The following is a 27503-nucleotide window of genomic DNA, read 5'->3' as shown; positions in this document are numbered from 1 at the left end:
CATTTTTCAGGAAACTTTGGATGCCACCTTGTAAATTCTCATTTAATCCTCAGTACTTTTCCAGGAGGTAGATATAATACCTTTACAACAGAAACCTGAGAGTCAGAAAAGTAAAAGAACCTTCCCAAATCCCTGGAAGAAACAGGATTTGAGCCCATGCCTCTAAACAATGCTTTCCCTGCCCCAACCAGTGGTATCTGTGGTAATTCTATAGAAGAATCCATTCCCAGATCTTCCATACACCCATAGGTTGCCTCCCTCCAGTACAGAATGCATTCCCAAACTCATGAGGGTAGAGTGCACAGAGGTGCTACCCAGCAGCCCTCACTGGTCTGAAAGGCAGCCATGGACCGTCCAGCCTGGATTTCTGTGCTGTGCGGTCATCGACAGTGGGTGGTCTCTGGACACACCAGTTCAGCAAGAGCCAGAGACATGAAGGCGCCAACATTCGCTTCCTCATGGCTACAGACCTTCTGTAGGAACCCAAAGACCCTGTCTAAGCAGAGAACAACTGCCTGCTCTCGAGCCTGTGTATTAAAAATTCATCAAGTACATGTTTGATGTTACTTTCCATGCTAATTTTTTTTATCACTTTTCAGCGATGACCACAGACTTTACTCCCTCTTGATTAATCAAAAAAGCAAGCCAACTCCAACAGTGGTAAGCTTATTAACTGTTCACCATGGCCAATGAGGAGAAATGCTCAATGGAATCATTAAAAATAGAAGGAAAATGTACTTGGAGCCAGCTTCTAATTATCACAGTCCCCCTTGGGAAGAAGAGGTGCTTGCACATCTGAAGGCAGACACAGGATGGAATACTAAATTCAGATGTTAACATCTCTGTGACTTACCCTGAACACAGGAGGCCTGAAATCTGCACAACCATTAACATAAGAATGAATTTAGGGAAGAAACATCCAATGCTAAAAGGGTGGTAGGGATTTTACCCTGTTGCAAAGCACCTCCCTCAAAATACTTACTAATCACTTGAGAAAAAGAGTTACTTCACAGTACAGAAACCCCATCTTGATCATCACTGTATACCACCTGATAGGATGCAAGAATACACACCACTTCTGTATTATTTCTGCAAAATTAAAAGGCATAACCTGAATCTAATCAAGAGGAAGCGTCAGAAAAACCTAAACTGAGAACATCTTTCTACTAACATATGTAGTCATTAAGGACTTAAAATGCAGTCAGTTTGATTTAGCCAGCAGTGTGCTGGTCAAGGCTTCTGGATCCCATACAGCCAACTGCACAATTTGAGACTTAGACTCAGCAGTTTGAAAAATGTTGGGTCTGGGGGTCAGCAGATGGCATGGTAATTAAGGCACTGGATTCACACATGGAGACTGTGGTTCAAGTCCCGGACCTGGCAGCTTGCTTTCTCACTTTCCCTCTCTCTATCTCTCTCTCTGGTCAAATTTTTAAAAAATAATAATAATAAATAAAATTAAATAGTTCTTTTTTTAAGAATTGCTCCATTTATTTATTGATTGATTTATTTGTTTATTTTGACGGGGGCAGGGAAGTAGCAAGAGAAAGCAAGCCACCAGGTCCAGGACTCGAACTGAGGTCAGCCATGCGGGCACCCTTAACCACCATGCCATCTGCTGGCCCCTAAAATGATTCTTTAAAAAAAAAAAAAGAAAAACACTGGGGTCAGCAGGTGGCATGGTGGTGAAGACAATGGATTCCCCGTGGCTAAGAGTGGTTTGAATCCCAGACCCAGCAGCTTGAAACACGCTGGGTGCGTAAGTGTGTGCCCAAAATCATGAGAGGAGAACGGAGGAAAAGAGACTGTGGCATGGCCATCCCCCCAGGGGATGATTTCTTACTTTCTGTCTCTCTGTCTCTCCAGCGAGCACACATGCCCTACAGCAAAAATCTCTTAAAAGAAAAACATACCAGGCACGTGTGAAAGCATGCCAAAAATACCAAGAGAATGCAAGGTGGCCACCCCCTAGGGGGTGCTTTTTCTCTCTCCCTCTCTCTCAGTCTCATTCTCTCTTCCCAGTGAGAGCACATACCCTATAGGAAGTTAAAAAAAAAATGTGGTCAGTTCAAATTATGATATGCTATCAGTACAAAATATACACTGGATTTCAAAGATATAATATTCTTTAAAAAGTAAAATAACTCATTAATAACTTTTTATATTGGTAACATGTAATTATATTGAAATATTACTTTAGACATTAATTTCACCTTTATCTTCTTACCAAAAAATTTTAATTACATATATAGCTCACATTATATTTCTATCAAACAGCCTAGTCTACAAAATAGTTTGCCTATAATCTTCAAATTGTCAGGTTCATGCAAGTGCAGGAAAGACTGAGGAATTACTCCTGATTTGAGGAGCATGAAGGAAAAACATGGACCGGGTCTATGGTACAGTAGTGATATTTCATGTTCGTTTTCTGAATTTTTTCTTCTTTTTTTTAGATTTTGCCATAGGGTACATGCACTCGCCAGAGAGAAAAAGAGAGAGAGAGAGAAATCACCCTGTACACACACCCAGGTAGATGATCATGCTGCAATCCCTTCTCCTTTATTCTCCTCTCAGGATTTTAGGCATGCATGCACCGTGCCCAGTGTTTTTCAAGTCACCAGGTCTGGGATTTGAACCACACACTTGACCATGTGGCATGGTAATTAAGGCACTGGATTCACACATGGCAGACTGTGGTTCAAGTCCCGGACCTGGCAGCTTGCTTTCTCACTTTCCCTCTCTCTATCTCTCTCTCTGGTCAAATTTTTAAAAAATAATAATAATAAATAAAATTAAATAGTTCTTTTTTTAAGAATTGCTCCATTTAGAATTACTTCATTTATTTATTTATTTTGACAGGGGCGGGGAGTAGCAAGAGAAAGCAAGCCACCAGGTCCAGGACTCGAACTGAAGTCAGCCATGCGGGCACCCTTAACCACCATGCCATCTGCCGGCCCCTAAAATGATTCTTTAAAAAAAAAGAAAAACACTGGGGTCAGCAGGTGACATGGTGGTGAAGACAATGGCACCCAGTGTCTTGCTGATCCTAATTTTCTGATTTTACTGTGGTTATTTAGGAAGAGGATATTCTTGCTAGAAGGAAATAAATGCTAAAAAATGTAGGGATGATGGACCTAATCAAATCAGTAACTTAACTTGTAATTTACAATAATAAATAAATTGGTAAAATACTCTTTTTTAAGAATTACTTTATTTGACTTAATTTTTTTTTTTTTTTATTTGACCAGAAAGAGACAGAGATAGGGCTAGGGTGGTAAGAAAGCAAGCTGCCAGGTCTGGGACTCAAAACAGCATTGGCCATGTGTGAGTCTAACACCTTAACCACCTGCCAGTCCTAGTAACCTAATTCTTAATGGTGGGGGCAGCAGATTGTACTATTCTTACAACTTTGCTGTGTTTGGAATGATTTAAAAATAAAAAATAAATTTTGAAAGAAACTCTAGGCTCTGGGGCCAGCAGGCAGCATGGTAGTTAAGGGTGATGGACTCTCACATGGCTGGCCACGGTTCGAGTCCTGGACCTGGTGGCTTGCTTTCTCACTTTCTCTCTCTCTCTCTCTCTATCTTTCTCTCTCTCTGTCCCTCTCTGATCAAATTAAAATAAGTAAGTAAATATAAATAAAGTTAAATAAAATAATTCTTAAAAGAAAAAAAAAAAGAAAAGAAAGCAAGCCTAGGCTCTGCAGACAAGGAAGTCACTCCATAAACCCAGTGCTGATTCAGAAGGCAGAACTTAGCGGTGAGGGCCCAGAGCCAATGCAGAACTAGCAGCACAAAAACTTCTAGAAGCCTCTGCTTCCTAGTTTCTAAGAAGCTTCCTGACTGAACAAGTTGATGTTAAATCTAATGATTCCCTAAAAAACGTTCTGGTTCACTGACACGTTCAACAGAAAAACAGAAAGGCCAGTCCCAACATATCTTTATCAAGGCAAGTAACACTGGGGAATTCATCACCGTGCAGCTGTGGCTGGGGCAACTTTCTGCTTCTGCTCAGTAAAGGACATATGGTAGATGAAACAGAAACACGGCCTCCTCCTAACGTCAGGCTCAGGTGTGGGGGGACCCTCAAACCTCACACTGGGCACTACCACTCTGCTCACTGCAGTGGCCAACCCCATTCTATGACAAAACCAGCAGGTGGGAGCCTACTCCTCCAGGGGTCTAAGCCACATGGGAGGGCTCCAGAGCTCAGACTTCTGTGTTTTGTTTCTTAAAAAAAGGGAACCAGCAAATGGTTTGATGGTTACATCGCTGGACTCCCATGTAGTTGACCTCGGTCTGAGTCCCAGACCCAGTGACTGAAAACTTATGCTGGGCATGTGTGCATGTGTGCCCAAGGTCCCAAGAGGAGAATGGAGAAGGGACTTCAGCGTGGCCATTCCCCAAGGGAATGATTTCTCGCTTCTGTCTGTCTGTGTTTCTCCAGGGAGTGCATGCACCCTATAGCAAAAATCTCTATTTAAAAAAAGAAACAAAAGGGCCTGGGAGCCTGCAGGTGATATAGAGGTTAAGGTGCTGGACTTTCACATGGCCAACAGCAGTTCAAGTCCCAGACCCAGCAGCTTGAAACTCACACTGGGCATGTATGTGTGTGTGTGCCCAAAATCCAGGGAGGAGAATGAGGGGGAAGAGACTGCAGTATGGCAATCTCCCACTCTAGGTGGGGGATGATTTCTCTCTTTCTGTCTCTCTTTCTCTCTGTCTCTCTAGCAAGTGGCACGTGTGCCCTAAAAGCAAAACTGTCTTAAATAAATAAGTAAATAGGGACTGAAGACACTTTCCATAACTACATACCAATTCTCTTGAGTCAGACTCTAAGGAAGGGGCTTCTCTAAGTAAGTCCCACATATAAAACAGCAAGGAGACAATCCCAAATGCTGCATCTAGTTTCCTAGAGTCCAAGCACACAACACAGGGCCTTACCAGGCAAAGAGAATGAGCTGTTTGTAAGCCTGAAGATTTCCCTACTGTGGCCATTCAGTGGGCACTAACGGCCACCGAGCACATGTAATATCTAACATTAGTCATCTTCACAAATAACCCTGGGAGACAGCTATCTCCAGCCACGTTTTACAGCTGGGCAAACTGAAACTCCAAGATTACACAGCTACCAAGTGCAAAGCAGGTTTAAATTCAGATCTTTTTTTTAAAATATAGCTTTATTGAGGTATAGCTAAAATAAAATAAACTGTACATATCTCAAGTATACAATAATACAAAGTCTTGACATGAAACCATAAAACCATCACCACAATCAAGATTATAAGCATGCCTATCAGTTCCTAAAAATTTCCTCATGCCTCTTCGTAATCACTCCTCTCCCACCCCTCCCAGTCTTCACCTACACCATGCCCAGGCCTCACCAAACGATTTTCTGTCACTAGATGCCATGTATGCATTGTCTAGATGTTTACATAAATTAATTCAAACAGTATATACTCTCTTTTGCCTGGCTTTTTACACTCAGTAGAATCATTTCGAGATTCACTCATTTTCCAGAATATGGCAATAGCTTGTGTCTTTGCATTGCTAAGTAGTATTCTATTGTATGGATATACCATAGTCTGTTTATCCATTTACCTGCAGATGGCCAATTAGGTGTTAGAAGTTTGGGACCATTACAAGTAAAGCTATTCTGATATTTTTGTGTAAGACTTTATAAGGATACAGCTTCATGTCCTTGTAAAAATTATTTTATTTAATTCTATTGTCTTTTTCTTTTTTTTTTTAAGTTGACTCGAGAGAGACAGAGAGCGAGAAGGAAAGTGAGAAAGCAAGCTGCCAGGACTGGTACTAAACCATGGTCAGCCATGTGGGAGTCCAGCTGCCTTAACCACCATGCCACCTGCCAGCCCTAGCTTCATATCTTTTAAGTAAATATCTGAGAGGAGAATGGCTGGAGCACACTGTTTTTCTAAATGATTGTATCACTATATATTCCCCATGGTAGTATGTAAGAGTTCTAGTTCTTCCATATCCTCCCAATGCCCAGTGTACATAACTTTGGCCATTTTAATACATATGCAGGAGTATTTCACTGTGGGTTTAGCATGCATTTCCCTAATGCCCAGTGATACTGAACACGGTTTCATGTGTTTTTTGCCATCTGTATCTGGAGTGGCTATCCTAATATTTCACCCATTTGTTACTATATTATACTTTCTCTTTTTCTTTTTTCTAAGAGGCTTCCTATCACAATCCTACTGCCTCAGCCTCCTAAATACCTAGGACTACAGGCACATGCTACCACACCTAGGTTTTAGGGTGGACTTTGTCTTATTGTATACTTTAGATATGTACAATTTATTTTATTTTAGTTATACCTCAACCCAGGCCTCCCCTGTGGACTAAGCCTGCCCACTAGCAACATCAACCAGTGCAACTGTGGCCTGGTTACATGTTTCCTTACTGTTGAGCCTTGAGAGTTCTCTACATTTGGGATTATTCAAGTCTTTTGTCAAATATATGATTTGTAAATACTTCCTTCCAGTATTTGGCTTATCTTTTTGTTTATTCTCTATACAATAAACTTTAGACAGTGCAAAATTTTAACTTTAACATCCAATTTATCCATTTTTTTCTCATGAATTATACTTTGGTGTTGTACCTAAGAAATCTTTGCCTAACCCTAGTTCACATGGCTTTCTTCTCTTTCTTCTAGAAGTTTTATAGTTTTAGGTTTTACATTTAGCTCTAAGATTCCTTTTGAGTTAACTTTTACACATGGTGCAACGTATGACTCAAGGTGCACTTTTTGAGTATTTATATTCAATTATTCCAGCAGTATTTGTGAAAAAGATTATTTCCACTGAATTGCCTTTGCATGTCTGTCAAAAATCAACTGTCCATCTATGTGTGGGTCTATTTCTAGACTACCTGTGTGTCTATCTTTATACTAATACCACACTGTCTAGATGAGGCACAAGAGTACATGCACCGGAGTGTTTTCTAAGCTGCCAGGCCAGGACCCAAACCATACAGTTGGCCATGTGGGATCTGGAACACTTAATCTCTAGGCTATAGGGGCCAGCCTCATCTTACAATTTCTGGTTATTCAATACTACCACATAGGAATACAATTGAGATTGTGGCCATGAAATAAAACCTTTATCTCAGGACCAGCAGTTGGCATAATGGCTATGTCTCTGGACTCCCACGTAGTCAAATGCAGTTTGAGTCCCAGACCTGGTGGCTAAAACTCATACCAGGCACTTGTGTGTGCATGCCCAAGATACCAAGGGGAGAATGGAGGAGAAGAGATTACAGTGTGGCTATCCCCTCTAGGGGGTGATTTCTCACTTTCTGTCTCTCTGTCTCTGTCTTTCTGGTGATCGTATGCACCCTTTTAACAAAAAAAATAAAATAAAAATAAAAAAAAAACTTTATCTCTGATCTCTGTCACTGGTCCCTGGCATAGAGGCCTGGCTCACATGAGAGTCTCAGAAAGCTTTCTTTCTTGGATGAATGAAGACATGCATGGACAAAAGTCCTGGCTCAAAACCTAAGGTCCAGGCTACCCCCAGGCCTGGTAGTTAAGAGAGCTGGATCCCACATGGCCTTGTGCACTATTCAAATTTCAGCCCCAACAGCTTGAAAAAAACATGCCAGGCACCATGTGTGTGCATGCCACAAATCCCAACAGGATAGAGAAGTGGAGAAGGGATTAATGGAGAAATGGAGAAGGGACTGAGGAATGACCGCTCTCCATTGGGGGGTGCTTTCTCCCTTACCCTCTCCCTCTGTCTCTCTGTCTCTTTCTTACAAACTGATAAGCTATATGGCAAAACAGAAAGGAAAAATAAAATAAAATAAAAACTTGAGGTAGTCTAAGAATACAAGGTCCCAGTGCCATTCTGAAAGGCTAGATTCTAGGCCTTACACTGGCACTTCAGAACAAAAACCTCTTCATTAGCCAGCAGGGCAGGGGAATTTGCTCTCCATAATGACAGAAGAGAGCCCAAACGAAATTCCAGAATAAAAAGTGCTTTGATAGACTGAGCACACACCCTTGAATAACTTACGTTTCAATTACTACTTTGTTTCATAATTTTCTTAGAATCTAAATATTTTTCCAGTTGGTACAAGGGGACTTTCCTAGGCATCTTTTCAAAAGCTAGCAGATTAATAATACTGGATCTTAGAGATATGTGCTTAATTTCAGATAACTTTTTTCCATCATTCCTTGTTTTAAAATCTCTCCAGTAACAAAAATGCTCAGGAATAAGTTTTCTGGTTTGCTTGCTTATTTGTTTAATGAAGAATAGGAGAAAACATTATAGCTCTACAATATTCACCACATAACCATATTTAGGTGCACAGTACATAACAAGTGAAGAATAAATCAATTCCTAGACACATTCTACCGGACTTTCCTAAGTTAGATCATAACAATTTTAAAGGTCAAGTAAAGGCAAAAACACTTTCATTCTTAGTAGCTGGGCATCATATGGCTCCTTGCAGAGGCCATGAAACTTCCCCGCGGCATTAAAGCTCACTTTCAGGACTTATACAAGAAACCAAAAGGGAGAAGGAATGAATTGTCATGTAAATTAAAGATAAAACAAGCACTCCTATTGCATCAGAGTTTAGCGCTTTAACCACTATGGCCTAGTGGTCAAGGGAACCACTATGGCCTAGTGGTCAAGGGAGCTGGATCCGCAAGGCTAACTCTGGTCTGACCCCTACGGCTTGAAAAACACACCAGATGTGAGAGTGTGTGTCCAGATCCCAACAGAATAGAGAAATGGATGAGAAGGAAGTGTGCCAAGACCATTCACCTTGTGGGGTGCTTTTTAACCTCTCCAGCTCTCTGTTTCTCTCTGGCAGGCACATGCACCCTCTGGCAAAGAAATAAACAAAATAAAATCCTGTTGTACTTCTTAAAGAGCAAGAGAAAGCTAGCTTGACGAGTGTAATATTCCCTTTTAATAAATAAGTCTCAGGGCTAGCAGGTAGTATAGTTGTTAAAACACTGAACTCCTACACAGTCATCCGCGGTTCAAGTCCCAAACCTAGTAGCTTGAAAATCACGCCAGGCACGTGTGTGTGCATGCCCAAAATCCCAAGAGAATTGAGAAGGAGAGATTATGATGTGGCCATCCCCCTGTGGGGTGATTTCATACTTTCCCTTTCACTGTCTCTCTCCAGCGAGTGCGCCCACACCCTGTGGCAAAAACCTTAAAGAATGAATGAATAGGGGCAGCAGGTGGTGTGGTGGTTAAGGGTGCTGGACTTCCACATGGCCAACTATGGTTCAAGTCCCAGACCAAGCGATTTGCTTTTAGTTTCTCTCTCTCGGGCATGGTGGCGTCCGTCCTATGGCAAAAACCTATGGAGACTGGAGGATTGCAGCATCGAGTCCATCTCCCTCTCTCTCTGTCTCACTTTCTCTCTCTCTCTGTACCTCTCTGGTCAAGTTAAATAAAGTTAAATAAAATAATTCTTTTTTTAAAAAAGAATAAATGAACGAATGAATAAAACAAAACAAAATAAAATGAAAGTGTCTCTCCTCAAAGATCCCTGTCTATCACAGCTCAGACAATTAGGGCAGATAGTTTTCACCACGGGAATAGTTCTCCAACATGGCACTCACTATGTCACTCTCCTGTTTCATGTACTACTTCAAGACATCTGCATTGCCCAGGGGATTAAGTAAAAAACCATTACTCTGGGGACCAGTAGTTGGCATAATGGCTGTTGCTGGACTCCCATGTAGTCAACCACGGTTCGAGTCCCAGACCTGGTGGCAAGCGTGCCCAAGATCCCAAGAGGAGAATGGAGAAGGGATTACAACATGGCCATTCCCCCAGGGGGGAGGGTGATTTTTCGCTTTCTGTCGTTCTCTGGTGTATGTACATGCCCTATAGCAAAAATCTCTCTCAAAAAGGAAAAGATAAGAAAAGAATATTTGTTTCTATACTCATTGTCTCCCCTTCTTTCTCCCATTTACCCCTCAACTCTCTGGATCTGGCTTCCAACTCTATCCACCTACAAAAATGACAGTTCTCTAAATGTGGCACCTTTTCTTGTGTCCTCTCATCCATGTGCTCTGTGCTCCCCACTCTTGTTCCCTTAAATTCCTCTTGGCTTGGCTCACCTCTGTGTTATTTTTTTCCATTTTTATTTTGAAAATTAAAAATACAGAGAGAAATACAAAATGGCAGAATAAAAGTCAAATGCCTGTATTCCCGTTCATCAGCATGACAACCATCAGACTATGCTAGGAATGTCATGTTTGCGTCAAGCCATTTCTTTTTAATCAAAGAACATAACAGGATAATGACGTATCCTTTGATTTCTATTGACAATTCATTTCCATTCTTCCTCTCTTCAAAAGCAAGCACCTCCCAAGTGTGTTTCATATCCTTCCTGTCAACTTTAATACTTTTTATTTTTCCAAGACAGGGTCTCACTAAGTCACAATCCTCCTGCTCCATCCAACTTCCTAGCTGAGAACAGCAATAGGCACATGCCCCCACACCTACCCGTTTTCAGACAGATCTCACTATACTGTCCAGGTCAGCCTCGAGCTTACAATTCTCCTACCTCAGCCTCCTAAATCTCTGGGATTATAGGCACAAGTCACCCCACTTAGCCTTTGGGTTAATCAGACTCAAATCCAGGCCTCCCAGACTGTCCTAGACAATGGAGTAGGGTGTCCTAGCAGTGCAAACCATGGTGGCTGGGATAACTTTTATACTTTTACCTGCAGATGTATTCCTAAGCCTTGAGAATAGTTTTGTACTTTATAAAAACTTAAATCACACATTAAGTACAACTTACCAACTTTCTTTTCCACTCAGTAAGATCTACTCAGCAAGATCTATCTATACTGACACCTGACATGATCCAACAATGTTGATTCTTCTGATCAGCACTGATCTATTGTTTCTATTGCTATCTCCAGTTACTGACAGCGTAGTGTGTCCCAGCCCTGTGTCAAGTGCCTCCCACATGTTATCTCATTTACCCCTCCTGGTGACTGAGAAGCTAATGCCGTGGCATGGAGCAGGGCTGGCACTCTCTCCAGGTTAGCTGAGTCTAAGTGTGCTAAGCGGCCCTGTCACTAGCTACAGCCAAATGAGTACGCTCCCTGGGCCAGTGTTTAGTATGTGTTATGTCTCTTAATTCTCTGAACCGCCCTGTGCGCTAAGTATGACTAGTATACCTGCTTAAGGACACTAAGACTAGTCCAGATCCTGAAGCCTTGGTGTGAACCACCACTCTACAGCTTCAGTGTCCGAGTTTTTATCCACTGGGCTGAAGTCCTAGGTCGTACGCTAACTTACACTAACAAATACAGGTCTGTTATCATTTTAGACATTACTAAAAATGTGAAAAGAACATGAGTCAGAGATAAGAAAAGAATATTTGTTTCTATACTCATTGTCTCCCCTTCTTTCTCCCATTTACCCCTCAACTCTCTGGATCTGGCTTCCAACTCTATCCACCTACAAAAATGACAGTTCTCTAAATGTGGCACCTTTTCTTGTGTCCTCTCATCCATGTGCTCTGTGCTCCCCACTCTTGTTCCCTTAAATTCCTCTTGGCTTGGCTCACCTCTGTGTTATTTTTTTCCATTTTTATTTTGAAAATTAAAAATACAGAGAGAAATACAAAATGGCAGAATAAAAGTCAAATGCCTGTATTCCCGTTCATCAGCATGACAACCATCAGACTATGCTAGGAATGTCATGTTTGCGTCAAGCCATTTCTTTTTAATCAAAGAACATAACAGGATAATGACGTATCCTTTGATTTCTATTGACAATTCATTTCCATTCTTCCTCTCTTCAAAAGCAAGCACCTCCCAAGTGTGTTTCATATCCTTCCTGTCAACTTTAATACTTTTTATTTTTCCAAGACAGGGTCTCACTAAGTCACAATCCTCCTGCTCCATCCAACTTCCTAGCTGAGAACAGCAATAGGCACATGCCCCCACACCTACCCGTTTTCAGACAGATCTCACTATACTGTCCAGGTCAGCCTCGAGCTTACAATTCTCCTACCTCAGCCTCCTAAATCTCTGGGATTATAGGCACAAGTCACCCCACTTAGCCTTTGGGTTAATCAGACTCAAATCCAGGCCTCCCAGACTGTCCTAGACAATGGAGTAGGGTGTCCTAGCAGTGCAAACCATGGTGGCTGGGATAACTTTTATACTTTTACCTGCAGATGTATTCCTAAGCCTTGAGAATAGTTTTGTACTTTATAAAAACTTAAATCACACATTAAGTATAACTTACCAACTTTCTTTTCCACTCAGTAAGATCTACTCAGCAAGATCTATCTATACTGACACCTGACATGATCCAACAATGTTGATTCTTCTGATCAGCACTGATCTATTGTTTCTATTGCTATCTCCAGTTACTGACAGCGTAGTGTGTCCCAGCCCTGTGTCAAGTGCCTCCCACATGTTATCTCATTTACCCCTCCTGGTGACTGAGAAGCTAATGCCGTGGCATGGAGCAGGGCTGGCACTCTCTCCAGGTTAGCTGAGTCTAAGTGTGCTAAGCGGCCCTGTCACTAGCTACAGCCAAATGAGTACGCTCCCTGGGCCAGTGTTTAGTATGTGTTATGTCTCTTAATTCTCTGAACCGCCCTGTGCGCTAAGTATGACTAGTATACCTGCTTAAGGACACTAAGACTAGTCCAGATCCTGAAGCCTTGGTGTGAACCACCACTCTACAGCTTCAGTGTCCGAGTTTTTATCCACTGGGCTGAAGCCCTAGGTCGTACGCTAACTTACACTAACAAATACAGGTCTGTTATCATTTTAGACATTACTAAAAATGTGAAAAGAACATGAGTCAGAGACTAGGCAAATCAGTCCTGGGCACTGAAAAAAATAAGTAATTAATAAGAGTAGATGAGATTAGACAGATGAAAGCTCGGGTCAGGAGTACTGGTCAACTTGTTACGTGGTATAACCCGTGTCAATGGTCCCCAACTGACCCAGTGCCAGGACAACCGGGATCCGGGAACAAAACTTACGGTCATGGACCTTGTAGCAGTGTTTCTGCAAGCGCTGAACTTCCCACTCCTCCAGCACACCATGAGTCATCAGTAATTGCAGGAATCGCCGATGGACATCAGTCATAACGCCCATCCTTCTCGCACTGCCCTGCATGAACACAGTGATGCACTGAAAAGGAATTCATGAAATCTAGTCTTCTCCAAGCACACGGAAAGCAAGGCCCTAGGTCGTACGCTAACTACACTAACAAATACAGGTCTGTTATCATTTTAAACATTACTGAAAAAGTGAGAAGAACATGAGTCAGAGACTAGGCAAATCAGTCCTGGGCACTGGTGAGACATGTGGATTCGGGAGCCAGAATGCTGAGGTTCACAGCTGGGCTCCCCTACTTACTAAGTTCATGAAATAAGACAACCTAGTTTGCATATGCTTCAGTTTCTGACCAATAAAGTGGAATCGTGACAGAAACATCCCTCATAGAGCTGCTGAGAAATAAATAAATTCATACATGTAAAAAACTGGTAACACAGTAAACACTAAGTGTTAGCTAATTTTGCTATTAAATAATTAAGTCTAAACCTTGACTCAGTCACTTGCCAGATCTATGGCCTTGAAGAAATTTCAGTTTTCTCACTATAAAATGATACTAATGTTCACTCTTCAGTGAAATTGCTAGTAATATGTGGGAGGCTGCAAACCAGCAAATCGGCCGAGGTTTCTCAGAGAGCAAACAATTGCCATGATTGGTTCCCTTCAGCAGTTAGTGTAATGGCTATGTCGCTGGACTCCCACGTAGTCGACCGCGGTTCGTGTCCCGGACCCGGTGGCTTAAAACTCACGCCGGGCGCATGTGTGTGCGTGCCCAAAATTCCGAGAGGAGAATGGAGGAGAAGGGATTGTGGGAATCGGCCGAGGTTTCTCAGAGAACAAACAATTGCCATGATTGGTTCCCTTCAGCAGTTAGTGTAATGGCTATGTCGCTGGACTCCCACGTAGTCGACCGCGGTTCGTGTCCCGGACCCGGTGGCTTAAAACTCACGCCGGGCGCATGTGTGTGCGTGCCCAAAATTCCGAGAGGAGAATGGAGGAGAAGGGATTGTGGCATGGCCATCCCCCCTGGGGGGTGATTTCTCGCTTTCTGTCTCTATGTCTCTCTCTGTCTGGCGAGCGCACACGCCCTATAGCGAAAACCTCTCAAAAAAAAAAAAAAAACCCGACCTTTGAAACCATACTCTGATTGGCCACTAGAATCCCTCAGATTTGCATATCCAGCACCTCATGATTGGTCCAAAAGCAACCAATCATAACCCACCTTTTACAACCAATCATGGCCCAACAGCGTGTATATAGCCACGGTGCCTGGCCCACAGAAGCCAGACGACGACCCTGGAGAGCCTAAAGAGCTGAAACACCGCACAGTCTCCAGACGACCCTGAAGACCCTGAAGAGCTGTAACACTACATTGTCTCCGGACGACTCTGAAGAGCTGTGACACCGCGTCATCTCCATGCTGCTCACAATAGACGACGCGACCCTGAAGAGCTGTAACACTGCGTCGTCTCCGTGCTATACCTTGCTGCCCACAATAAACAGACAACAGTGAAGACACTGTGTCGTCTCCATGCTATAACACTACACTGCTTGTCCTGGCTCTCATTCCTTCACTCAGGAAACTTGTTCGACTGTCCCCCCGGGTTGGGACAGTAATACATAGTAAATGTTAGTTTCCTTCTCTTCTCCCTAAGCCTCTAATAAAACAACTGTCACAATAGGACTGTGAGCTTTTTAAAATCTCCTATTCTCTAATAAAATGGTATCTTTCCACAAACCACAAAGATGATAAAAGAATGACACAGGCCCTGATTAAAACTGCCACAGAGAGGCAGTGCAGTGCAGGGGCTGCCCTGAGACCAGAGCTTGTCATGTCTGCCTAATCCTAAGAATCAACTAACCTGTGTATTAAAAATACAGATTCCAAGACCAACAGCTGGCATAATGGCTATGTCGCTGGACTCCCATGTAGTCGACCATGGTTTGAGTCCTGGACCCGGTGGCTTAAAACTCATGCCAGGCACGTATGCGTGCATACTCGGGATCCTGAGAGGAAAATGGAGAAGGGATTGCAGCGTGGACATACCCCCTGGGGGGGTGATATCTCGTTTTCTGTCTCTCTGTCTCTTTCTGGCGAGTGCACACGCCCTATGGCAAAAACCTCTCCAAAAAAAAATACAGATTCCAAGACCAACAGCTGGCATAATGGCTATGTCGCTGGACTCCCACGTAGTCGACCGCGGTTCGTGTCCCGGACCCGGTGGCTTAAAACTCACGCCGGGCGCATGTGTGTGCGTGCCCAAAATTCCGAGAGGAGAATGGAGGAGAAGGGATTGTGGCATGGCCATCCCCCCTGGGGGGATGATATCTCGTTTTCTGTCTCTCTGTCTCTTTCTGGCGAGTGCACACGCCCTATGGCAAAAACCTCTCCAAAAAAAAATACAGATTCCAAGACCAACAGCTGGCATAATGGCTATGTCGCTGGACTCCCACGTAGTCGACCGCGGTTCGTGTCCCGGACCCGGTGGCTTAAAACTCACGCCGGGCGCATGTGTGTGCGTGCCCAAAATTCCGAGAGGAGAATGGAGGAGAAGGGATTGTGGCATGGCCATCCCCCCTGGGGGGATGATATCTCGTTTTCTGTCTCTCTGTCTCTTTCTGGCGAGTGCACACGCCCTATGGCAAAAACCTCTCCAAAAAAAAATACAGATTCCAAGACCAACAGCTGGCATAATGGCTATGTCGCTGGACTCCCACGTAGTCGACCGCGGTTCGTGTCCCGGACCCGGTGGCTTAAAACTCACGCCGGGCGCATGTGTGTGCGTGCCCAAAATTCCGAGAGGAGAATGGAGGAGAAGGGATTGTGGCATGGCCATCCCCCCTGGGGGGATGATATCTCGTTTTCTGTCTCTCTGTCTCTTTCTGGCGAGTGCACACGCCCTATGGCAAAAACCTCTCCAAAAAAAAATACAGATTCCAAGACCAACAGCTGGCATAATGGCTATGTCGCTGGACTCCCACGTAGTCGACCGCGGTTCGTGTCCCGGACCCGGTGGCTTAAAACTCACGCCGGGCGCATGTGTGTGCGTGCCCAAAATTCCGAGAGGAGAATGGAGGAGAAGGGATTGTGGCATGGCCATCCCCCCTGGGGGGATGATATCTCGTTTTCTGTCTCTCTGTCTCTTTCTGGCGAGTGCACACGCCCTATGGCAAAAACCTCTCCAAAAAAAAATACAGATTCCAAGACCAACAGCTGGCATAATGGCTATGTCGCTGGACTCCCACGTAGTCGACCGCGGTTCGTGTCCCGGACCCGGTGGCTTAAAACTCACGCCGGGCGCATGTGTGTGCGTGCCCAAAATTCCGAGAGGAGAATGGAGGAGAAGGGATTGTGGCATGGCCATCCCCCCTGGGGGGATGATATCTCGTTTTCTGTCTCTCTGTCTCTTTCTGGCGAGTGCACACGCCCTATGGCAAAAACCTCTCCAAAAAAAAATACAGATTCCAAGACCAACAGCTGGCATAATGGCTATGTCGCTGGACTCCCACGTAGTCGACCGCGGTTCGTGTCCCGGACCCGGTGGCTTAAAACTCACGCCGGGCGCATGTGTGTGCGTGCCCAAAATTCCGAGAGGAGAATGGAGGAGAAGGGATTGTGGCATGGCCATCCCCCCTGGGGGGATGATATCTCGTTTTCTGTCTCTCTGTCTCTTTCTGGCGAGTGCACACGCCCTATGGCAAAAACCTCTCCAAAAAAAAATACAGATTCCAAGACCAACAGCTGGCATAATGGCTATGTCGCTGGACTCCCACGTAGTCGACCGCGGTTCGTGTCCCGGACCCGGTGGCTTAAAACTCACGCCGGGCGCATGTGTGTGCGTGCCCAAAATTCCGAGAGGAGAATGGAGGAGAAGGGATTGTGGCATGGCCATCCCCCCTGGGGGGATGATATCTCGTTTTCTGTCTCTCTGTCTCTTTCTGGCGAGTGCACACGCCCTATGGCAAAAACCTCTCCAAAAAAAAATACAGATTCCAAGACCAACAGCTGGCATAATGGCTATGTCGCTGGACTCCCACGTAGTCGACCGCGGTTCGTGTCCCGGACCCGGTGGCTTAAAACTCACGCCGGGCGCATGTGTGTGCGTGCCCAAAATTCCGAGAGGAGAATGGAGGAGAAGGGATTGTGGCATGGCCATCCCCCCTGGGGGGATGATATCTCGTTTTCTGTCTCTCTGTCTCTTTCTGGCGAGTGCACACGCCCTATGGCAAAAACCTCTCCAAAAAAAAATACAGATTCCAAGACCAACAGCTGGCATAATGGCTATGTCGCTGGACTCCCACGTAGTCGACCGCGGTTCGTGTCCCGGACCCGGTGGCTTAAAACTCACGCCGGGCGCATGTGTGTGCGTGCCCAAAATTCCGAGAGGAGAATGGAGGAGAAGGGATTGTGGCATGGCCATCCCCCCTGGGGGGATGATATCTCGTTTTCTGTCTCTCTGTCTCTTTCTGGCGAGTGCACACGCCCTATGGCAAAAACCTCTCCAAAAAAAAATACAGATTCCAAGACCAACAGCTGGCATAATGGCTATGTCGCTGGACTCCCACGTAGTCGACCGCGGTTCGTGTCCCGGACCCGGTGGCTTAAAACTCACGCCGGGCGCATGTGTGTGCGTGCCCAAAATTCCGAGAGGAGAATGGAGGAGAAGGGATTGTGGCATGGCCATCCCCCCTGGGGGGATGATATCTCGTTTTCTGTCTCTCTGTCTCTTTCTGGCGAGTGCACACGCCCTATGGCAAAAACCTCTCCAAAAAAAAATACAGATTCCTGGACCCCTTTTCAGTAAGTTTCAGCTGCAGCAGGGCCTGGGATTCTACAGTGTTTTAATATTCACTTCAGGTAACACCATGGTCTGACAAAAAATTTGCTGTTACCTTAGGCAACAACAGCATGAAACAACTTTAACTAACATGCTCCATCTCCTTAAGGCTCGGTCTTTTCACCTATAAACTAGGGATAACAAGTATCTTAAAGAATTAAGATATAGTATAAGTGAGATATGACTACCAAAGGCTTGCCAAAAGCTGGCACGTAAGAGATACACAAAAATGCACTCCTGTTCTTTTTAAACATCACTGGGGGCTGGCAGGTGGCATGGTAGTTAAGGCGCTGGACTTCCATATGGCAGGCTGTGGCTTGAGTCTGAGACCTGGCAGCTTACCTTCGCACTTCCTCTCTCTGTGTCTCTCTGGTCAAATTACAAAATAATAATAGGGGCCGGCAGGTGTCGTGGTGGTGAAGGGTGCTGGACTCCCACATGGCCGACCGTGGATCAAGTCTCAGACTTGGCAGCTTGCCTTCTCACTTTCCCTCTCTTCCTGTCTCTCTCTGGTCAAATTCAATAATAATAATAATAAAGAAAAATTAAAGAATTCTTTAAATAAATAAATAAAAATAAACAGCATCATCAACTGCATCTAAGAGATGGAAAGACATACTATCTTATGACCAGTTTCTCCAACTGACTGCTAGGTGTTCTTGAGAGTATCTCACCAGCATCTCCCCTCAACAAATTCTCCTCTCCTCCTCTCTTCTCCTCCCACCAACCTCAATCCTTTTTCTCCACCAAAGCCTTTGCTGTGAGCATCACCTGGTTTGGGCAGAGTATTCCACCTTTATACACCATACACTGACCACCAAATTCGGGTTGGTCTTCCTCTCCCCTGACCTCAGATCCAGCCAGTGGTCAAGTTTATTTCTTGTCGCCAGGGACGACACCTTAATTCACTCCTCCTACTTTTTTAAAGTTTTTTTTTTTAAAGAATTATTTTATTTAACTTTATTTAAATTTGACCAGAGAGGGACAGAGAAAGTGAGAAAGCAAACCACCAGGTCCAGGACTTAAACTGTAGTTGGCCATGTGGGAGCTGAGCACCCTAAACTACCATACCACCTGCTGGTCTCAAGTTTTGTGGGGTTTTGTTTTGTTTTAGAGATTTTTGCTAAAGGGCATATGTGCTCGCCAGACAGAGACAGAAAAATAAAAATCACCTTCAAGGAGGAAATGATCACACTACCATCCCTTCTCCACTCTCCTCTAGGGATTTTGGGCATGCACACATAGGTGCCCAGCGTGAATTTCAAGCCACCAGGTCTGGGACTCCAACCACAGTCAGCCATGTGGTAGCTGAGAGCCTTCACTACCTGCTGGCCCCCACCCCTCCCACTTCTATGTAGTAAGTACCCCTTTACTTGCCAGTGGTCACTATGGGCACAGGGACAGAATATACTAAGCCAAAGAATTTGGACTTTTAGTCTGGAAACTTTGGAGATGAAGGGTCTACAAACTAAGGGTCAGTAAGCAGGAAGATGGTTTAGCCAAGGTGTTTTAGAATGAGATCTGCTTTGGCACCGTGGAGTAAACTACAGGAAAAAGAGGGGAGCAGAGTGTAGTAAACATTCTAGCAAAGGGATCCAGCAAAAGAGGACAAGGGTGTCACTGCAGTTTGCAATTGAGGACAAATTATAAGAATCATACCCATCATGCTTTTATCTTAAAAAGGGGGACCAGCTACAGTGGTGCAGGCATTAAGGGTGCGGCTACATGAGGGAGGCCTTGTAGAAAGGCTCTAGGTTCGTGTCCTGAGTCAGCCTGGCTATGCCAGGAGCACCTTCATCCTGGCTGGACTAGAGCGATGACTACAGCACTAAGAGCCTGTCATGAGTGCCCCTCTCTCTCCATCTCACTTCTCTCTCTCTCTTTCAGGAAATAACCATTTTTTTCAAAAGGAGAGACTGAAAATTAATGAGTTAGGCATTCATCTAAAGAAACTATTAAAAGAATAGTAAATTAAAGCCAAAAAAGTTAAAGGAAGAAGATAATGAAGAACAACAATTATTAGAAAATAGAAGCCAGAAGGTGGTGTGGTAGTTAAGGGGCTAGACTCCCACATGGCAAACCACAGTTCAAGCCCTGGACCTGGCAGCTTGCTTCCTCAATTTCTGTGTATCTTTCTGATGTGCACATATGCCTTGTTGCAAATTTAAAAATAGTAATAATGATAAACAGAATTAAATAATTCTCTAAAACATAAAATAAGTATATATATATATATATATATATAAAAGGAGAGCAGCAAAACAAAAATTAAAAAATTATTCCTTGGAAAAAAAAAACTTCATCAAGGGAACAGCAGATGGTGTAATGAGTACACTGCTGTACTCCCATGTAGTCAACCATGGTTCAAGTACTGGCTTAAAACTCACACTGAGCGCATGTGCATGTGTGCCCAAAATCCCGAGAAGAGAATGGAAGAGAAGGGATTGCAGAGTGGCCATCCCGCAGGAGGTAGATTTCTCACTTTCTAGCTCTCTGTCACTCCCTGTTTCTCCCACAAGCACACACGCCCTATAGCAAAAATCTCTTTAAAACAAAAAGCTTCGTCAATGGAAAAACTTCTGATAAGATTTCCCAAAAGAGAGGAAATGTGCAAATAAACAATATTTGGAATAAAAAAGGAAAATTAATTGCAGATGACACATATTTTAAAGATATTATAAACAATTATAACCATTCATCTAAAGTTTTCAATATGTACAAAGCCACAGGAAATTCATTCAAAACTGACAAAAGTAAGTACTTTCAAACCTAAACAGCTCTATAACCATTAACCATGAGAAAATGCATCTTCTCAACAAGGAAACTTTAGTTTTTGATGAATCTGTCAGAAAGTTCTACCAAATATTCTAGAAACAAACCAGTTTAAATGTTCTACAAACTATCTCAGAGTGAGAAAACAAGCAAATTCTCCCCAAACCACCTGATAAAGCTAACATAATTTTGGCACTAAAATCTCCCATGGCCTTCAAAAGACAGCAGAGTACAAGCCAGTATCTTTCACAAACACAACTACAATAGTTCTACACAAAATGTTAACAAACCAGGTCAGTCTATGGTCTAGTGGTTAAGGGAACTGGATTCCACATGGCCCATCAAACAGTTCAAATCCTAGCCCTGACAACTTGAAAAAACCTGTCAGGTGCATGTGTATGCATGCCCCCAAACCCCAAAAGAGTAACCACAGGAAGGGAAGGGATGGCACCCACTGCAGGAGGGTGCTTTCTCCTTCTGCTTCTCTCTCTGGTGAGTGAATGGGACCTCTGATAAAATTTACCAAAAAAAATAATAATAATAATAATAATAAAGTTAATGAATTAACTCTAACAATGTAAAAAGTAAGCTCTTGGTTAGATTTATCATATTAGATTTATTCCAGCAATGGTTTAACATATGAAAATTAATCAATGTGAAATAATCACATTAATAAATGAAAAAGCAGAAAACCATCTTAACAGATTCAGAAAATAGTTGATAAAATTCAGTATGTATTCATACTAAAAATCTTAATAAATTTAGAATAGAAAAAAATTTGCTTTATAAATGACCACTACAAAATACTTTCAAGCAAGTGTAATCTTTTTTTTTTTCTTTTTTTAAGAGAGAGATTTTTGCTATAGGGCATGTGTGCTCACCAGAGAGACAGAGATAGAAAGCAAGAAATCACCTCCTAGGGGGAATAGGCCATTCCACCTCTAGGGATTTTGAGAATGCAAGAACACATGCCCGGCATGAATTTCAAGCCACCGGGTCTTTAACTTGAACCACAGTCAGCCATATAAGGGTCCAGCAATGTAACCATTACACTATCTGTAGGTCCCTAGATTCCTTGTAGTATGCATTTTCCATGAAATTTTTGAATACCCCCTACTATACCATATAAAAGGTGTAGTAACAGTATAACAACAGTATAAATAATCTATCAACTGAAAAACAGGAATAATAATTCCATGGAATTCAAACAGGAACAAAGAAGAGCTACTCACACCCACATGGGTGCCTTTCTAAAGCATGTTACATGCAAAAAGCAAGTCACACAAAATATGTATGTGGATTTTAGTTATATATAACCCAAAATCCAGCAAAATTGTTTATTACATTCATTAGAGATACATACATGGATAGGAAGACTGAAGGGGAAAAAAGTAACACAAAAGGAATGAGTAGCAATTTTCCAAACAGTGGTTATCTTTGGGGAAGGAAGGGAAGATTCAGTGGGGGCTTTAGGGATATGATAATGTTCTATTACTTACTTGGTGGTGGGTACATGGGTGTTCGTTTTATTTTTGTTCTTTAAACGTCCATGTCCACATGATTTTATAGACACACAAGATATCATAATAAAAATGAAAAACATGGAAATATGTTAAATAGCAGCCAAAATAAATGGTATGGAGAACGAGGAGCTGATGCTATAATTTGAGAAAGAGTGGGAAACTAGGTGCAGAAGTAGTTAATATAGATATGCTTGTTTACATATATTAGTTGTCTCTGCAAAGGGGGAGATGGATTAACCACAGACACGTATTTATTACCCACACAAATAATTTTTTTTTCTGTAAGGCACATGTGCTCATTGGAGAGAGAAAGAAAAAGAGAAATCCCCCCCCCCCCGGGGGTGGCCATGCTGCAATCCTTTCTCCTTCATTCTTTTCTCAGGATTTTAGGCATCCAAGCTCATGTGCCCAGAGTGATTTTCAAAATCACCCAGTCTAAAACTCCAGCAGTTCAGTGGGCCACATGGGATCAGCATCCTAACCTCCCACCCTCCCATTGGCCCCCTCCACAAATAATTGTAAAAGAGAAATGTTCATGGAATAAGTAAATCTCATTCATAGCATCTGTGCTGTGTGCTGGACACAGACTAGTGCTTCACATGCACAGCTTCATTTGATCCTCACCAGAACCCTGTGAAGAAGCAATACTAACCCCTTTCTACAGATGAGGAAACTAAGCCTCAGAGGGCACAGGACGACACATAGTGACAGAGGTGGATGTGGCAATAGAAAAGTATGGTTTCTGCTCTCAAGGCATTCCACCCTCACTTATTCCAGGTAAGTGAGAAAAATGAGTGAACAATAAAATGATGATTCATGTTCCTTATCAACAATTCTCAAATCTAAAAACGTCTGAGGATGAAATTTTTTTGGTAAGCATGAAAACGTGACCTACAAAGAGGCTATTTATGGTCATTTATCCCCATGTGTAAATACGCAAATATTTAGCTATAGAAATAATGATGTATTTGATTATGAGATGCTGTTCTAGACCCGGAACCGAACATAACAGAATTTATGCATCATTTTACTTTTCCAAAACCTAAGACATTCCGGATTCTGAATATATCTAGCCTTCAGGCTTTAAAACGATGAATTATAGGGGGGACCAGCAGAGGGCATAATGGTTACGTCGCAGAACTCTCACGTAGTAGACTGAGGTTTGAGTCCCAAACCAGGCAGCTTAAAACTCACGCAGGGCGTCTGTGCGTGAATGGCCATTCCCCCTGGTGGGTTATTTCCCACTTTCTGTCTCTATCAGCAAAAATCTCTCTTTAAAAAAAAAAAAGAAAAAAAGTACTAGGAGACTTGCACATAGTAAGAAGCTTTGTACACAAAACAGAGAGGACCCCACAAGGCAGCGTGAGAAGGTGGTCTGCGAAGGGGTATTTCCAGACATACAATCACAGTTTGGATAGAATTTTGTATACTGCTTTTATCACGATATTAAAAATATTTTTTCACCTAATACTACGATTTTAAAAACTGTGTGTACATTCAAGAAATAGATCCCAGTCTGCCTGCCTCTGCTGCCCCAACCTGGGCCTCAGTTCCCATGTCAGGAAAACAGAAGCCCCAAGGTCCCCGGGCCCAGGTCCCACACTCCATCGCAGGGCTTGGGCCGCCCCCGGGACCTGACCCCACTGCCTGTCTCGGCCAACCCCACCGCCGTCCTCCTCCTCTCGCCTTCCCCGACGTCCCTCTCCCCCGTCCGCCTCCCACTCGCGCGCCCCCCATTACCCACCAAGACCGCCAAGCGCAGCCCCCACTCTGCAGGCGCTGTGGCCGGAAGGCGGGCTCGGGTTCTCCTTCGGGGCGGGGCGAGAGCGAACCAGGCGCCCAGATTGGCTTCCTCGAGCAAATCCGCTCCGCCCACTGGATGACGCACTTCCTATTTTTAAGTTGTTGCCATGGTGCTTCCGGGCCGCTCTGTTAAACCATGGTTTTGCGGTTTTCTGCGCGGTTCCCCGAATTCAACAGAAAGGGGTTTCTGCGTGTCTTTCCTCACGGCCGGCGGAGCCACCCTCGACCGAAAATGAGGAAGAGCCGACGTGCAGCCCTTGCTCTCGCCAACAGCCGCCATCTGCGGGCACCGTATCCCGGGCCTCAGTTTCCCCGTCTGTGGAGCTGACCGCGTGGCCTCGTGAGCGAGAACGAGGAGTGGTCATGCAGCCTGGTCTAGAATCCTGGCTCTGCCGCTTACTTGTTGCCGGAGCTTAGGCAAGTCTTTGAGCTGCTCTGAACCTCAGTTATTTCTTCCATAACGTGAAGATAATTACAGTGCTATGAAAAAGTGTTCCTGAGCGAAGTCTCATCCAGGACTTAGCATTAGCACTCAAAGGTCCCGTGGAAGTGCTGATTGAATGTTAGCTAGTCTCTTACCTAGGGATTGTATGAAAAGTAAACAAAGTTATTAGTGGAAATGAATGGATTGCTTTGGATCTCCAAGGCATTCGTTTTACAAACGTTTGTATTCCAGTCTCTTGTCTGAGGCTGCGAGGATGTAGACTAGTCAGGGAAACAGGTAACTGGTTATAGGTCACTAGTAAGTGCACGAATCTAATCAGTGAGAAGATAGTGCAAATCCTTGGTTAACCACTTAACACCCTGTAATCCTGGACAACCTCTTAAGCTCTCTGGACCTCAGCTTCCTCATCTGCAGAGTGGGAAAAGAAGTCGAGTGTAGTGGTTAAAAACAAAGTGGCAGGGACCAGCAGATGGTGTAGTGGTTACATAACTGGACTCCTACATGGCTAACAGTGGTTCGAGTCCTGGACCTGGTGACTTAAAACTCAAACCAGGTATGTGTGTGTGTGCTCTGACGAGCGCACACACCCTATAGCAAAAAAAAAAAAAAAAAAGAAAAAGAACTAGCACTATATATGTAGTGATATGTGGTGATTAAATATAATTTTTTTAAGAGACGCATGCACTCACCAGAGCGACAGAAACAGAAAGCAAGAAATCACCCCCAGGTGGGATGGCCACACACCATCCCTTCTCCATTCTCCTCAGGATTTTGGGTATGCACTCACACACACCCCTCACCCCCCCTACCCCACCACCCCTGTGTAAGTTTCAAGCCTCCAAGTCCCAGACTCAAACCACAGTCGCCCATATGGAAATCCAACAACGTAACCATTATGCCATCTGCTGGTCCTGATAAAATGTAAATTGCAAAAAATTTTTTTAAATCATATTGGTCAACATTGACTCCTGGTCCTTAATCGCAGTATCTCTGAGACACAGGACAAAGTACTCAAGCTCTTCTATCAAGCAGGGACAATAATAGCACCTGTTAACAGGGTTGTTGTGAAGATTAAAAGCAGACCGCTTACAAGAGTGTCTGGCATATAGTAAGCCTTTATAAGTATCAGAGCTACTGATACTAATAAAGTACTTTATAAACTGCCATATAGGCAATCAAGACAGCAGCTCTAAGAAGAGACATCTATGTTTCGTTTGCCCTGCAGAGTTCTGTAAAATTTCCAGTTATCAATATTTGAAATTGAGGTGTTTCATATAAAGCCCTGGGATATGTAACTGCTCTTGAAAAATAGAGAACTCTGGTAGCAATGGGCAGCATTCCCTCCTGGGAGCACTTGTTTGGAGCTTGGGAGAGACTATATTATTTTGTAATAAAGACATGTGCATTACTGGTGTATAGAGAGAGAAAACCAAGGACCAATAATAGGAGCATTGGGAACACATTTCAGGATCAAAGGGCCAAGAAAGGAGGGAGCAAGACAACACTGAGTGACATCAGAGTCAGCGAAATGTCTCATTTTTGAGAATAGGGGGTGGTACAAATTGTCAATGTTCTGGAGTCCTCGAGAAAAACCAGCCACCAGTCTGGAATTCAGTGGTCAGTAAGAGCAGTCTTAATAGAGAGGGGAGAAGTTAGATGGGCTCCAGGAGTAGTAAAGACTGGAAGTTGCTGGTGTGGGGGAGGGAGTGCTGACTGCTCTTTTTAGGAAGTATGGTTTAGGAAGGGAAGACTGAAAGACATGGGAGGGAATAATCAGAATGAAAACAGAGAGACACTTCTGAAACAGGAGGAAAGAGGTGAAAGTGGCTAAATAGAGGTGCACCCCTGATGTTTTATATTTTCTCCATAAACTAGCAAACAGCATCATTCTGCTGGGGGTAGAAGGGGAGCTGAGGAGTTGCAAAGAAATTCAAAAGAAGGGGATCAAAAGGTTTGGAACAGATGCCTAAGGGAAAGTAAAAGTGAAGTTCAAAACTTAAGTATACAGTGATGACAGCTGATAATCTGATTTTGTTTTTGTTTTTTTAGATATTTATTTAATTTTATTTATTCATTTATTTTTCTTTCTTTCTTACTTTTTTTTTTATGTAACCTTACCAGAAAGAGACACAGAGAAAGAGAGAGAGAGGGAAAGTGAGAAAGCAAGCCACCATGTCCAGGACTCAAACCATGGTCAGCCATGTGGGAGTATCCAGCACTTTAACCAGAATGTCACCTGCTGGTCCCCAACAGACAGCCAATTATCTGATCCCCTCCCTCAACCTTCTTTCCCCATCTCAGAGGCCTAAGAGCAGGAACTCAGCTTGGATTCACCCCGGAGTGGGCTTTGGTTGGACATAAGCAACTGACTCTAGAAGGCAAAGCAACTGGAAGATATTGCTTTGAAGTGATCCACCAGGGTATGGGCAGGCAATGATAGGAAGAAGAGAGAATGCTGACAAATCAGAGTGAAAGGGACACAGCCACCAGAGGTTTTAGTGAGATGGATCTGGTCTAGTAGAAACAAGTAGAGAGTAAAAATTGGGAGTTTGGGCTGTAGGAGTGGTCCCTAGAGAGTGACTATCAGATCTAATTTGACTAACCTCAGAAGATAGCCCATTCTTTGTGGGTTCAGCCAGTATTTATTATGACCTTTGATGTACCAGACATTAGACTGTCTGTTCCTGGGCAATTAGGACAGTTCAGATGTTCTTCTGAAATGTGACCTAAAATGCATGAGAATCACATGTACATGAATTTGTTGTACATAAGGGAGATAGCCAAGTCCTTGGCTAGAGAAGAAACTCAGAATTAAATAATTTGTAAGGTTCCATATTGTTAGTTTGATTTTAGGTTTTTCACTCGCCATAGAAAGAGAGAGAGAGAAAATGAGAAATCATCCCCTAGGGGGATGGCCACACCCTTCTCCTCCATTCTTCTTTTAGGATTTTGGACATGTGCACACGCATGCCCAGTGTGAATTTGAAGCCACTGGGTGTGAGACTCAAACTGCACTCAGCCATGTGAGAT

General features: G+C 43.6%; 1 protein-coding gene across 4 annotated transcripts in view; it reads right to left on the bottom strand.

Annotated features, from left to right (window-relative positions):
* The window catches only part of NSMCE1 (NSE1 component of SMC5/6 complex), a 50128-nt gene extending 26097 nt beyond the window's left edge, over positions 1-24031 (bottom strand). For 2 of the 4 annotated variants that reach the window (XR_334521.3, XM_006148261.3), the window contains exon 1: positions 13017-13152. Coding sequence is in view for 2 of the 4 variants with exons in the window: in XM_006148261.3 (XP_006148323.1) it covers positions 13017-13152 (136 nt within the window). In the remaining 2 variants the exon portion in view is untranslated. Of the gene's footprint in view, positions 1-13016; positions 13153-22201; positions 22240-23969 lie in introns of those variants that run through there. The other 2 variants (XM_006148262.3, XM_027771794.1) reach the window with 2 other exon arrangements.
* Positions 24032-27503: the final 3472 nt, after the last annotated feature.

The sequence above is a fragment of the Tupaia chinensis genome, unplaced genomic scaffold (genome assembly GCF_000334495.1).
Source record: "Tupaia chinensis unplaced genomic scaffold, TupChi_1.0 Scaffold000231_1, whole genome shotgun sequence".
Classification (NCBI taxonomy): Eukaryota; Metazoa; Chordata; class Mammalia; order Scandentia; family Tupaiidae; genus Tupaia; species Tupaia belangeri.
Note: the sequence above shows the minus strand (reverse complement) of the source record. Positions and strands in the feature narration are given on the sequence as shown.